Genomic DNA, 13,061 nt, shown 5'->3' on the forward strand with positions numbered 1-13,061 from the left:
CTTTCTTCCCTCCTTTCCCTTTTTTTTCTCTCCGCGTAAACGGGCCTTCTACTTCTTTTTTGTTCTAGCTTCGGCTCGGAGCCGTTGACTGAGCCCCCTCCCGCCAACTCTTCCCAAAACAAGCAAAAGATAGGCGCCTCGGCGCCTCGGTCCCGTCCCCCGTCCTCGGGCGCGTGGGGGACGAGGATCCCACCCCTGGCCCCCATGGGATGGCCATGTCCCCAACGGCCAGCAGCGGGCGGCAGCAGCCCCTGCACACACACACGCACGCACAGCCTGCCTGTCGAGACCTGGGCGCACCGATGTCGCAGGGTTTCGTGGATTAGTGCGGAGGGTATGGCAATGGTGGTGGTGGTGGTGGTGGTGGTAGAGGTAGTAGAGGAGTGGCCCGGCCCCTTGCCTCGGCTCAAAGAGCCGAAGTAGCCAATACGGGGTAGTTACATCAAAACTTGAAACAGCGGCTGTTCTTCCCCAATGACGGCACCTCCGATACATAGAAACAAGACTAGAGAGAAGGGGGAAAAACCCAACGGCGGTGCCTAGTCCCAGATTGCAGAACACGGGGGCGGCTCGGTCGGGCTAGACCAACATGCCACTTCGGCGAACACCCCCTTCCTTCAAGGTTAGGGAGCCTTGAACGCACCCGCGCCTCTAGACTAGAGACCCCCAACTTATTCAGCAAACCCTAGGGGGTCTTGCTTGTGAGCCTCTGCGATGTGTTGAAGTCGTGGGCGGTAGCGACTCATGGGGGCCGTAGAAATCCAAACCTGCCCCTCGTACCACATGTCCCAGACCATGCCCAAACACGCTGGCCGGCGCGTCGAGCTCTGGAGATGGATGTTTGGTTGAAAAAGGCCCCCAAACAAAGGCAAAAATGCAACGATAAACACGTCTCCGTGAGCCAAGTTGCGGAGGCTATGGAGAGAGATGCGTGGGGCTCAGCCTCGAGGATTGCCAGCTTTCCGTGATCGAGATACCATCTTTTGATCATCACCTTAGCTGTAGGCATCCATGCTTGGCAGTACCTATTTCAACCATCCCTGTCCACGTGCTCACGAGCATCGACGATGCCGCACAACATACGGTGAAGAGGTTTTTACGTATAGAGTCACATTAGGACCAGACCCAACACTTCTCAGATCAAGCCTGTTTCTTATTCTGTATCGAAGAGCACGTGTACGCCCAAAACGCCTCGTGGCTGACCGACCTGCCAATGCCCGCCCAAAAGTGGCAGATAGCGCATAGCCCGAGTAACGGTTAACCTTCCCTGTCCCATACTACGCGTGTACATCTAGGGGTGTGAGCGAATGTGTGATAGGTCTATGCCAGCCCCGCAAACGGTCAAGGCACAATCAGCATTGTTCCGCCCCCGTCTCCCAAGGATAACAAGGACTGTTCCAACTAATCGGGTGGCCGGATCTACCAGCCCATGTATCCCATGGCCAGATGCCATGATACCGAATGATACCTAAGTAAAAGTAAAGGGGTAGTGGGTGGATATTAATGATAAGATGAGGGGCGAAAATGGCGATGCCCTCAAAGGAAGATGTCAGAGTAAGGAAGTGCTACTACGCCACGCCGGAATCCAGACGGCAGACGGAGGGTTCCGCCCAGCACGAGTGATATGTTTGGTGTTTGGTGATCGCTGCCCCCGCATTGGGTCGAGCCAGGTGACCCAGCCCCAGGCCAAGGTCAAGGCCAGGCCCCAACCGAGGCCACCAAAGGCGGCCCCGACAAGGCGCAGCTAACAAAAAAAATGGGACGACTCGACTTAAACGGCAGTGGAGGATGTCGCTGCATCAGGCGGGATGACCCGGCGCGGTTGCGGGGCCTTCAGTTTGCCCTCGCTCTCTTCAGACTCGTCGTCGCTGGGGACCCGTGATGAGGTGGAGTCGTCTCTGTCCAAGTTTCTACGGCTCTTGGTCATCTGCATGGCCGCCAGGCTGTTAGCAAGGCAAACCCTCTCGACAGGGCGCAATAGGCAACACGAAGATGCTGGCATGCGGTGTGGAGGCGGTGATGGGGGCCAACACGGAGGGCTACGCAGCGGGTACCCAATCCGACGCGCTTAAACGAGATTTGAAGGCCAAGCTGAGAAAAGTCGCCATCAGGAGTTCACTTACCCATGACCTGACACCTCCAATCAGGCCGACGGCGTAGCCGGCAACAAAATCGTTGCTGGTTCCGGGAGTAGTCGGCGAGCGGAGCTGGGGCGGCTGCGGGCTGGTCAGCAGGTCCCCGTTAGGAACATGCAGCGACGGCCTCTGCGGCGCGGGACTCTGCGGTCGGCTGTTAGGCCAGTACTGGCGCAGCTCACGGCTGAGCTCCTGTCCGGTTGTTGTCCAGTTCGAGCGGATGTTCTCGCGCAGGTCCTGGACGTGCCGCTTCAAGTCCAGCTCATTCTTCTTGAGCCAGCTCACGTTGAGCTCCTGCCGCGACGTGCCCCTCTTCAGTTGCCTTGAGATGTACTTCTCGTAGTCTCGGACGATCCTAGAGGCAGTGCCATCTGTAAGTACTCGCTCAAGTCGCACGCAAACAGGGGCTATGTCTACGGGGCAGTGGGACCTACTTTGTGATGATGCCCGTCGTGCTGACACCTTCGGTCCTCTGCGTCACAAGAAACTTGCCCTCGGCCTTGATGGGCTGGTAGATGTCGTCGCCCTCGTCTGCGCCGTAGGGAATGTCGTCGTGTGCGACGTAGTCGATCTGGTGCTCGTCCAGGAACTCGGGGGTAACGATCCAGGGGCAATTCTCGATCACCTCGTCTACCCACTTGCAGTGTCGCACAGTCTCGGCACGCTCCTTGCCCGAGAGCACCGTCAGACCTTTGCGCATATGCGTCTCCATGTCGCCTGTAACGCCGACGATCAGGTAGACGTCGGGGAATGCCTTCTTGGCCTGCTCGAGCTGCCGCATATGACTGAAGAGGAAAACGCCACGAACCAGGTCAGCGTCACCAGCAACCCCAATAAACGGACAAAGCTAACCACGCATTATCGATACCAACAGCATAGGACACACGTACCCCAGATGAAACAGGTCGAAGACACCGTCCGCGTAGACTCTGACAGCCCTGCCGACGGGAGGGTCGTTGGTGCGGTACCCGACGGGGTGGGTGAGCTGTCCGATGGGCGGCGGTGCCATGGACTCTTCGGGTTCCGGCTCGGGCTCGTCCGCAACGTCGTCCGCACCGCCGGGCGCGGCCTTCCTGCCGTTCTTGTGGGAAACGCGCTGGACAATGTCGGTGCTGCCCTCGGTGGTGTCGCTGGGTTCGCCCATGTCGGCGGCGCCGTCACCCGAGGGGTTGCCCGACCGCTGACGCTTGATCGGCGGCTGGTTCGAGGACGAGAACCCGGACTTGGTGCGCACGGCGTGTGGCGACCCGGAGGTCTCGGCGGCCGTTGTGTCGCCCTCCTCGGCCGAGGCGTCGCGCGACTCCGATGCCTGCGCCATGTCGGCAACGACGTTGTCGGGGATCGAGCTGGTGCTTCCGCCGGCGGCGCGCTTGCGTTTGCTGGTGTGGCCGGCGGCCCCTGAGGCAGCCGCTGATGACATGACTTGCTCGGGGAGTGTGGTCTTAAAGGGGTCGGCCGGAGGGGGGGCTCCAGACGTCCAGTCCAGGAGACGGCGCCTGCCTGGGGACCGGCCAGTCGAAGGTCGATCGTCTCTCTGTGCTGCTGAGCTTCAGGACGGATGGGCCGAGGCTCTCCGTCAAGCGTGGCTGGCGGGTTGGCGCTTGTTGGCTCAAGATGGCGAGGGCCGCGTGCCGTGTAGAATCATGTGCGTCGACGGCTGGTGTTCTTCCCTCGGCTGCGTTGTCGGGGCGGACTACAGAATATCAGATGGGGGAGACGGCGCGGATCAGGTGGGTTCGATGGGGGCTTGTTGGAATCGTATCGAAGCCGTCGAGTCGACGACGCAGCTGAACAGGCTGGGGCCGGGTGGAAGCTGTAGCTGCAGTTTGTGTCGGTGGGCTTTTCTGTGCGCTACCAGGAAGGCGCCACCATTGGTGTCGAGACGTGTCTTCCCAGTCGCTGTGGCTTTTTTTTTATTCACAAGAAGTGCGCGGGACCAAAGGGAGGGCACATGGACCAACATGTGCTACGTCAGATAGCAGATGGCAAAAAATATGTACGGGTGCGAACTGTGCTACTCTTATTTGCTCTAGACAAGACATCAAAGTGTGGAGGCATGGGTAGGCCAGTTGTCCGGATCCTGATAAAATAAAAAGAGGGTACACTGGGGAGGGAGGAGCGATGGAACAAAGAAAATAGGGGCCCCCTCCATTGATTTCCCGCGTCCTCCATACCCCTGCCTTCCGAAGCGACAAATTGTGTTGGAATTCTGGTTCTCGTAAATCAAGGGGCGGGTAGACAGACGACAGACACAAAGAAAAAAATCACAAAAATCACAAAATAAAAAGTGGCGTCATGACGCCGGCAGTGCTCGCTGTGAAGGCCAATGGCGTGCGTGCGTGGCGTGCCAAACAAAATCAAGATCAGCTTGGCAAATGATGGAATATACAAGCAGATCACCTCCACGTGCAAATCACGTGAACGTCATTGGCGCTTGCGGTCCATTCCAACTTGTGCCAACAGACCTGCTTGTGAGGCGCACCCAAGGATGCACAACTTGGACCTCATGACTTCATTAGGTAGCTCAAATATGCACATCAACCCCCGAACCAGTATGGAGGCACAGAGGTCACACAACTCCGAACGAACCAGCTTGCAGACCAGAAAGCGCCAGCACGCCAGATTACTTTGGCAACCAGGCAAGACCAATCCGTTACCCACCCAGCACCCCTTATCCCCGGCATGACGCATGATCTGCCCGCAACCAGACGGGCGCGCTCAGTTCAGCTAGTGAACAATGGGCGGCGGCGCCTTTTGGTATCAGGAGATGTTTTCAACGTTCCCGCTCTCGAGAACCGACTCCGACGCATGACACGCTTGCGTCAACCATGCGGGCCGAGCTCTGCTTTTTTGGATGCTAGCGACGAACCTATCGAGGGCCCTAAGCATCGGGCAGTCGGGGACAGACCAGTTAGTCGGAAGCCATTCCCAACAAAATAGCACTTGCAACATCGCCCGAGGGCTGCTCTACATGGCACATGGCAAATATCGCACATATAGGCTGTAGGCTTGTGCTGAAGCGCAATGCAAATGGGAATAAAATGACCATGTTTGCCCAAGTTCCGTGCCGAGATCGTGATGAAAGTGTCGTTAAATCGTCGGCGGTACCCAACGAAAATGCAACTCCATCTGACCAGAAACCCAAATTCTCCATGTGATACTCATGCGCCCCTCCCTGCCAAAGATTACGATTTTACAGCCAGAAACATAAAACTCAGCGCGCGACCGCTACCATCGCCCAGTTTTGGCGACGAGACCGGCCATCCATAACTCAAAGTCCTCCTGTATCAAATGAACGCCTGCTTGAAGACCCTTGGGCCATCGACCCATATCCAAAGGATCGGAGCATTCCTCGAAAGGAACCCAACAACAATCACATCCCATCATCGCGAATCAATACACGCTAACTGCGATTGTAAGAGGGAAAAAAAAACATGCTTCCTTCCTGGCAGCCGTGCCCAATGGCTATCACGCCCCGGGAGTAACAGGGGACATTATATCTGTCTGTGTAGGGGTCGACTGCGGTCTCGTAACCCGGTGGCGGCCGCAGCGACCCGGCTTCTTGGGGTTGCTCAGGTAGCAGAAGCTCTTGACGCCCTCGGGCGCCTTGGGTCCATATTTCTGCCGGACGTTGCAGTACTCGTACGAGTCGCCCATCCAATCCTTGATGTGCGTGTGCAGCTCGCACCGCGAGATGCCGCACTTTCGGCAGTAAGCATGGCCGCGGACACGGAGCATGGCCAGCGCCTTCTTCTCGAGCGCCTTCTTCTCCGCCTCTCCTCCCGCTGCGGCTACGGCAGCCACGGCGGCCACTGCGGCAGGGTCCGCAGGAGGCCGGGGCACGGGGCTGTTGGCGTGGTGCTTAACGTTGCCAGCGAGGTGCCAGGCCCACTCCATATCGTTGGGGCCCGCGCGGCGCTGGGTCAGCGCGACAGTGCCATGCATGCGGCGATGTATGGCGTAGAAGTGCTTGTTTGTGAGGCCCAGGCAAGTGCCATCGATCGAGTCGAGGTGGTCGAAGATGTTGTAGTGCACCTCGCCGGGAAGATCCATGAGGGCCAGCACCGCAGACGGACGGTGGGTGTATGGAACAGGCTCATAGTCCATGACTGAGTAGGAGCGCCGGGGAGGGGGGAGGGCGGGCCGGCGCGGTCGTGCATTGGCCTCCGGGGCAGGGGCCACTTGGTAGTTCTTGTCTGACGAGGAGCTCGACGTCACCGACATGGAATCAGAATCGCCGCCCTCGACGGCGGGGGGTGCCTCGGCGATCGGGGACGGGATCCGGCCTGCGGCAGCCTGGCTCTCGCGAACCTGGGGTGTGTAGCCGTTTTGCATCATGATCCAGCCATCGGGCAAGCCTGCAGGCTGATAGTCGTAAACAGTCTGAGATCGCCGGGGAGTGCGCGGAGTGCCGCCGTTTCTGTTGGAGCCGTAGTCCCTTTGGTACGACACCTCTTTCGGGGGTGCCCTTGGGGACTGGGGCCCGTCAACGGAGGCGAGACGGGTGTCGATGTGAAGGCTCTCCATTGTGTCTACTTGTTCTGATATAACTGCAGGCCAAGATAGTAAGTTTAATGGCTGGAGCTTGGGCGTCCTTTGTTGAGCCTAAGCCGTGCTAGCTTCGTGTGTAGCGTTTGGGTCGCGCGAGGGTGTGCGTCGGCGATGTTTTCAAGTCCGAATGACGTCCTTTCAGGCGGGGAAAAGGATCGTCGTAACGCGGCTGTACTTGGGTGGATGGATAGGTTGTGCGGTGGTAGGTGGTAGGTTGGTACTGGTTGGTTGTATCACTGCCTAATCCTGCGTTTCTCTTAAGTCCCGAGATCTGCTCCTTGGAACAGGTGCGATTCTGTCGCGAAATTCCTCACTAGCAAGCTCATGAACAATGGGCGAGATGTCGAAGAGCGCCGCTAGGGTCGAGGTGCAAAAGAAGGAGGAGGGGGAACAGGGAGGGTGGTTCTTAAAAAGACGAAAAGGGACGGACGAGACGGGAGGGGCCAAATAAATGATGATGTAGCCTGGCAGAAGAGTGTGGGAGGACAGGGGTGCCTCGATTCCAGGAGCCTGAGCGGGCTGGAGTAGTGCCTAGCCTAGGTAGTAAAAGCGGAAAGGAAGCACGGGTGGAAGGGCGTACAGGTGGTGATGGTGCGGTGCGTGCGTGTGCGTAGGCTACATACGGTCGGGAAAAGTGTTCTCCAATGGAGAGGCTCGGGGAAGGAAAAAGACGCGGAGATCGACGGAAATAAAAGCGTGAGCAAAAGGCGATAACATCCAGCCGGGCGGATGGAGAATGCGGCAACGATAGGCGCAAGGGGGGGCCCAGACTGGCCCCCCAGCACAGCTGGCTCCACGCCAAGAGGTCCCCTACGGATCCCGTATCTGCATGTACATCCAACACGCAAGCTTGACAAGCACACAAGGAAACAAAAATGGAAATGTCTTCTGATGGTATGCCGATTCCTGCTTGGATCATGCCCGCCCGGCTCTTTGTTTGGCCATCGACTCGGCCTCCACCGAGCGTCCCCGATTCAGCGAGCCACTGCCACCGGCTTCAGCGTCAGGGCCGTGGACATAGTAAGCCGTCGGCGCCTTCTGGCTGTGGCTTGTGGGCTCGTATCGCGTCACTTTCCCCAGCCGCACGTCAACGGCCAAGCTCGTCTCTGCGCAAGAGCCGGTCATTTCCGCCTAAAGCAGGCGTGGGCTTGCCAGGCGAGGGAGCGACGTCCAACGCACATCGTACAACCCAGACTGTCCCGCCTTGACTCGCAGTGGCAAACTCGAGATCGAATCATGCATGTTCATTTTGTACCGTATGCAAGAAATATAGCCCACAGGGTTCATTTGTTCCTTTTGATAGGAACCTTAGACCCTCGGAGCCGGAGGATCTCGTCCACTCTTGGTCAAAGGAAACGAAGGCGAGGACTCTGGAAGACGGTTTGCGGCTTCTCGAGGGCACGTGGGCAATCGTCATGGATTCTCCACCCGCATTCAGGGTCAGAGCACTGCGTTTCCAACAATGGGGTTTTCCCAGTCTGGACGCGGCTGCCGGCGGTGCTGTTCCACAATCCCAGTCAATGCTATTCGTGCCGGAACGATGACTCCAGTACTGACGTCAGTGCTCCTATCCTCTTTACAAGGAGTGGGGAACATTGGTGGGAGACAGCAGGTGGGGCATCTGGCAATGCTTGGTGTTTCGAACATGCCATCAGCCTATCCCTGGTATCACGCGAGTGATGGACACAGACGGATCACACCTATGCACTACATATCGTTTTCTGTCGCTATCGTTATGATACTATCCATGTAGGCGAATGAATTCATCACGATGGTATAATCATATGCAGCAAATAACACAAACACAATGGTAGTACTAAACTCTGCAACTGGTGCCTATCTGGTAGGCACCTACTATTATTATTATATTACTGGGATGGGAAGTGGGAACGTATACTTATGCGATCTCGAGGGTATGGGAAACTAAACGCACAAGCTTTCGACACTCTAGATGGGAGGAAAAAAGGCAATATATTCGAAACCACCAAGTAAACCTGGACGTAAGCCCATGCTTTGCTTCTGTCATTCGGGACGGATTCTGCTTAAGTCATCTGGACATCCGCAGCACTAGGCTGGATCTACGGATCACCGATGAACCAGAATGACCGGGAAAATTATGATGTTCGGGTCGCCTTCTCGCTTCGCTGTCGTGTCCTGCGAATCTATCATAGCAGCCGACTGCGGCACTGCGATGAAAAGGAGCCATATGTTGAGAAATGGGCGTTATCATATAGGTAGCAAAAGAAAACCAGGTATACTATACCTAGGCACCTAGCTAGACAAAGTTGGTCATCCAGTGCGGCCAGCCCTGGGTGTCGACGGCGCGCGCAAACAGCATGTTTTCATATATTCGTCAGTGCGGTCCACTCTCCTTTTATATGCCAATCCAGACCAGCATAACGATGACATCCATGCCCTTGGACTCGTCGCCCTCGTACTTGAAAGTCCACATGCCGTCCGTCTTGTCGTTCCAGTACGCGCCCGTGGCGCTGTGCATGCCGCGCCGACCGACGTGGGGCTTGCCATCTGTGCTTGTCGCAGTCGTAGACGACTCTTCCGAGGCTGCAGCACCGCCGGTGGGCTTATTGAGCTTCGAGGTCGGGACGAGGTGCTGGACGATAGTGCTGTTGACGGCAAACTTGAACGGCGTGCTGCCGCCCGAGGGTTGGGACTCAGCAATCACGGCCTTGAGTATCGAGTTCTGTACATCATGACGCCCGGTAAGGTATTGAAGTTGTCAGCATCTGCCCGGAGTGTGCGGGCGGCGTAGTTCTTAGTGGTTGACCCCGAAGGGCGGTGAGGCACGCACGATGATCTGCGAGTTCCACTGCTCCGTCTTCGCATGGTCGTAGAACTCGGCGCTACCTATAGCGTCGTGGCAGGCCTGGTGTACAATGCTGTCAGCGTCATCTGAGCGGGTAGTTGGACAGAGTCCTGAGGGTTGTGGGCAAGGGAATATTACGTCGTTTGCGATTTGCTTCAGGCGGTTGGTAGGGATGGGCTATCCGTAATCGCGCCGTGTCAGCCTCGTCCAGCGCCAAAACCGAAGAATCTCCAACGGAGGGATCGTCAGAAAATCCGTACGGGTGGGCCCTGAGCAGCCATGGTGGCGATAGAGCACAAAAAGCTTGGTTGTGGAAGCCGAGACTGAGTCCTGCCGGGGAGTGACTGCTTTAAGGGGTTAGGAAAGACTCTAAGATTAGATTTGCAAACCGAGAGCGTGGAAACGTTGCTGGATTCGGACAAAGTAGCGCCTTACTTGTCGTAGGATATCAGAGTCGTGTGGGCGGCGAGGCGTTTGGACGTTGAGTCTTTGGCGAGGCTGAGGTCCGATCTCCGAATTGCGGCTTCCTGTTGGCAGCTGAAGCGCACGCGATGCAAAGTCAACAAACATCAGAGGCTGGCCCTTCCTTCGAAGGGTCCGTGCACGCTAGGTATGCAGACCGACGAGCCCCAATGCGGGCCTGCGCGGGCGCGGCGCATCGGTGGGGCACGTGAGCAACCTGACTCTCGACCAATGAAACCGCCCACGTGCCTCTCTTCCAAAGCGAGAGGCAAGCTTTGACGAGCAGGGATCGCGACAGTAGCTGCCGACGGGCACCCACGATTGACCAGTGAGAAAGAGCTTTTCGGGTCCAAGTGGAGAGGCGACACACGGTCGTGCCAGAGCAGGGCAACGGTTGTATCTTGGGTTCGAGCGTAATTAATTACCTTGGGTTGGCATCGATTGTTCGTCCCTCTCCACCTCTTCAAAACAAACGTGGGAAGCTGCTTATGAAGGCCAAAACGCGCTCGCTGCTCTCGAACTTTTCCTGGCACCAGAACCGCCGCGCGCCAATCGCCGAAACATCAGCATCAACTGACGGAGCAGCAGGCCGCCCGTCCACCCACTGGGGAACACTCTCTTCCACAATCTCTTTTTGCTTCTTTTGTATACCGTTTGTTCAACCCAAATTCCATTCTCCTCGGCTATATTTCATACCAAGCATTCTAGGTGAAAATGTCGAGCCAGCCACTTCTGCAAACGGCGCCGGGTAAGTACAGCAACAGTCGAGAAACTCCGGCCATCTCCCGCCCTGGATATCCTAATTGACGTTTGAGAACACAACATAGGCAAGCGCATCGCCCTTCCCACCCGCGTCGAGCCCAAGGTCTTTTTCGCCAACGAGCGCACGTTCCTGTCATGGCTCAACTTCACCGTGGTCCTCGGCGCTCTCGCTATCGGCATGCTGAACTTTGGTGATCGCCCGGCCTTTATCTCATCCTTCTTCTTCACCTTTGTCGCCATGGCGACAATGGTATACGCACTCGCCACATACCATTGGCGAGCAAGGTCGATTCGCAGGAGGGGACAGGGCGGCTTCGACGATAGGGTTGGCCCTACCCTGCTGGCCATCGTCCTGCTCCTGGCCGTCATCGTCAACTTCGTGCTGCGCATATCCTACAACTCGAAGCAGCCCTGAATGGCTTGCGAGCTATCGAAGGGAGCGCTCTCCGGGATCCGCCGTCACCCTCGAGTTGGATACATGCGCTCGTTGCTAGTCATTACTGCCCTACGCGGTTCCGGAACGGTCAAGACACCCTGCAGTTGGCGGTTCCTTGGTTGAATGCCTGGTACTATCTTGGGAACACACCGCAATGATTCCATCGTGACGTGCGATGATGCGTCAAACGCGAGTTCATGCAAAGGATTTGCCGGTTCTCTGAGCCATAGGTACCGGTTTGAGGACGAGTTATGGAGAAAACGCAAAGATGAAAAGGTGGCAGCCGGTGAAGGGAATTCTGGTCATGTATGTGGGATAGATCAGATGGGACTGCAGTGAAGCGACGGGGTACGAGTAGGATAGGGTATCATTGTGTCTATAACATGTCAACGTAAAAGAATATTCTCCGTGTAGCCAGAGCCAGAGCGCCTTGATAACCCCTTCCACTTTATCAGCCCATATGCGTGACCACCGGCGACTCCGTATCCGAAGCGGTGCGAGATTCGATTGAGGGAATCCGGGCGAGGTTGCGTACCCCCCATGTTCCTGACATCTTAACAACAACTCCTCTTCAGACATTTCGCAGGATATCTCGACCCAAGTATCAATATTGCCGTCTGCGCTGTTGATCGATCGAGTCTGAGTTCGATTGCGCGGTTATGAAGGGTTTGGCGCGAAGCTCGGATATCGGAACACGAGAGAGGAAGATACTCATGTACAGAGCTTGGCCAGACTTTGGCTGCCCGAGGACCGCACGCTCGAATACCGACGGGGTAGAGTCTGCAGGTGAGCCATCCAGGCGACCGTCACTGTCTCCATCACCTCGGCTCCGTGTGGTCTGGTCGTTTGTCCGATGTGCTCCCAGTACGACCGTCTCCTCGATAACTGTGTCTTCCTCGGGCATCCCAACCTCAACCTCGTAGACTCTGTTGTACTGATACCATTTCTGGCCGCCGTCGTGTATTCTTCTCCGTACGAGCTCGGTGACCGATACCATCTTGGCGGCGTCCCGGGACCTCGCGTGCATGAGGACGACGCCTGGCAGCACAGCCATGTCGATGGGGTGGAAGCGGCCGAGGTGCGCGAGGATCTGGTCGATGCGCTTGGCGATGCTTGTCGACGAGATCACGGAGAAGGTGGCCACGTCGTACTTGGGACGGAGCTCCATGAGGAGGGACTCGTGGGGTTCGGACGGGAGGCCCGGTGCCGGCTGCGGGCCTGTGTTGCCAACCCGCTGTCTCTTGTTGGCGGCGTCGGGGCCGGACTGCGGATTGAGCTTTCGCTTGACCAGGGCCGACATGGTCGACGGCATGACAGACATGGCCATCGTCGCGGCGCAAGTTTCGCCCGGTGTCGATGTCGAGGTGGAGGAGTACTCGAGGTTGAGAAGATCGCACAACGGGACGTGGCGTCTGACGGATTGAAATTTCGTGGCTTTCAGATTTTCTGGCTTGTCGGCAATCGCGTCTCTGCCGAGCAGCGATAGGAATATCCTGAGGGCTGAAGGGCACCTCCAAGAGAAGGAGAATTTTCAGCCCTCCGTCACATCTGTGAGAATTTTGGAAGGAGTGAGGCAGGGTCGTCCAAGTTGGGCAGGCCCAGGCGTCGTGGGAGTGGCGCGGCGGGGGACGGGAGGGACCGACAGCGGCCGCCTGAGGCTATCGATAAGGGAGAAAACCGTGCTCCCGTCGGGCGGGCCGGGGCTGGAAAGCCCGCGATGGAGCCCGAACGGCACCTGCGCGGCAGCCTGCGTCCTGCGTGCCCTTGGGTTGTTGTCTGCCATATTTCCCGTGTAGGGGGGGATCAAGCACGACACCCACCCGGCACGCTCTTCGCCTTTGCGATAAATCGTTGCCCATGTTTGCTACGAACAAGCGTTACGCTGATGTCG

The 13,061-nt window shown here is 57.3% G+C and overlaps 6 protein-coding genes across 7 annotated transcripts; 1 reads left to right on the top strand and 5 right to left on the bottom strand.

Annotated features, from left to right (window-relative positions):
* Window positions 1–1,100: 1,100 nt before the first annotated feature.
* On the bottom strand, window positions 1,101–4,215 carry GGTG_13800 (choline-phosphate cytidylyltransferase). The gene is made up of 4 exons (XM_009231720.1): window positions 3,026–4,215; window positions 2,570–2,920; window positions 2,124–2,490; window positions 1,101–1,927 (listed from the first exon to the last, which is right to left on the bottom strand). The coding sequence occupies exons 1-4, from the start codon at window positions 3,553–3,555 to the stop codon at window positions 1,772–1,774; spliced, it is 1,404 nt and encodes a 467-aa protein (XP_009229984.1). The 5' UTR covers window positions 3,556–4,215; the 3' UTR covers window positions 1,101–1,771.
* Window positions 4,216–5,121: 906 nt separating this feature from the next.
* GGTG_13801 (hypothetical protein) lies at window positions 5,122–7,386 on the bottom strand. Its single transcript, XM_009231721.1, has one exon. The coding sequence runs from the start codon at window positions 6,660–6,662 to the stop codon at window positions 5,604–5,606; it is 1,059 nt and encodes a 352-aa protein (XP_009229985.1). The 5' UTR covers window positions 6,663–7,386; the 3' UTR covers window positions 5,122–5,603.
* Window positions 7,387–7,422: 36 nt separating this feature from the next.
* Window positions 7,423–8,050, bottom strand: GGTG_13802 (hypothetical protein). The gene has a single exon (XM_009231722.1). It carries the CDS (start codon window positions 7,809–7,811, stop codon window positions 7,602–7,604), a length of 210 nt encoding a protein of 69 aa, XP_009229986.1. The 5' UTR covers window positions 7,812–8,050; the 3' UTR covers window positions 7,423–7,601.
* Window positions 8,051–8,638: 588 nt separating this feature from the next.
* Window positions 8,639–10,082, bottom strand: GGTG_13803 (the record flags this gene model as incomplete). 2 transcript variants are annotated; one of them, XM_009231723.1, is made up of 5 exons in its annotated part: window positions 8,639–9,387; window positions 9,496–9,570; window positions 9,649–9,687; window positions 9,771–9,854; window positions 9,946–10,082. In XM_009231723.1, coding segments are annotated over 5 exons (662 nt in total), but the record flags the coding sequence as incomplete, so codon positions are not given. The 2 variants fall into 2 exon arrangements, with proteins under 2 accessions (XP_009229987.1, XP_009229988.1); XM_009231724.1 differs by having other exon boundaries at window positions 9,771–9,857.
* A 604-nt stretch (window positions 10,083–10,686) lies between these two features.
* Window positions 10,687–11,149, top strand: GGTG_13804 (vacuolar transporter chaperone 1; the record flags this gene model as incomplete). Its single annotated transcript, XM_009231725.1, has 2 exons — window positions 10,687–10,720; window positions 10,800–11,149. 2 exons carry the CDS (start codon window positions 10,687–10,689, stop codon window positions 11,147–11,149), a joined length of 384 nt encoding a protein of 127 aa, XP_009229989.1.
* GGTG_13805 (hypothetical protein) lies at window positions 10,763–12,758 on the bottom strand. Its single transcript, XM_009231726.1, has one exon. It carries the CDS (start codon window positions 12,495–12,497, stop codon window positions 11,775–11,777), a length of 723 nt encoding a protein of 240 aa, XP_009229990.1. The 5' UTR covers window positions 12,498–12,758; the 3' UTR covers window positions 10,763–11,774.
* Between the last annotated feature and the right edge of the window lie 303 nt (window positions 12,759–13,061).

Source organism: Gaeumannomyces tritici (genome assembly GCF_000145635.1).
Source record: "Gaeumannomyces tritici R3-111a-1 unplaced genomic scaffold supercont2.55, whole genome shotgun sequence".
NCBI classification, from domain to species: Eukaryota; Fungi; Ascomycota; class Sordariomycetes; order Magnaporthales; family Magnaporthaceae; genus Gaeumannomyces; species Gaeumannomyces tritici.

Excerpts from the sequence above, each read along its gene's own strand:
- GGTG_13800 (XM_009231720.1), bottom strand. The coding sequence starts at position 3,555 with ATGTCATCAGCGGCTGCCTCAGGGGCCGCCGGCCACACCAGCAAACGC. Across the intron at positions 2,921-3,025 it reads TTCGACCTGTTTCATCTGGG|TCATATGCGGCAGCTCGAGC; the intron begins GTACGTGTGTCC and ends TTTCCTCTTCAG. Across the intron at positions 2,491-2,569 it reads ACGACGGGCATCATCACAAA|GATCGTCCGAGACTACGAGA; the intron begins GTAGGTCCCACT and ends CACTGCCTCTAG.
- GGTG_13801 (XM_009231721.1), bottom strand. The coding sequence starts at position 6,662 with ATGGAGAGCCTTCACATCGACACCCGTCTCGCCTCCGTTGACGGGCCC.
- GGTG_13802 (XM_009231722.1), bottom strand. The coding sequence starts at position 7,811 with ATGACCGGCTCTTGCGCAGAGACGAGCTTGGCCGTTGACGTGCGGCTG.
- GGTG_13805 (XM_009231726.1), bottom strand. The coding sequence starts at position 12,497 with ATGGCCATGTCTGTCATGCCGTCGACCATGTCGGCCCTGGTCAAGCGA.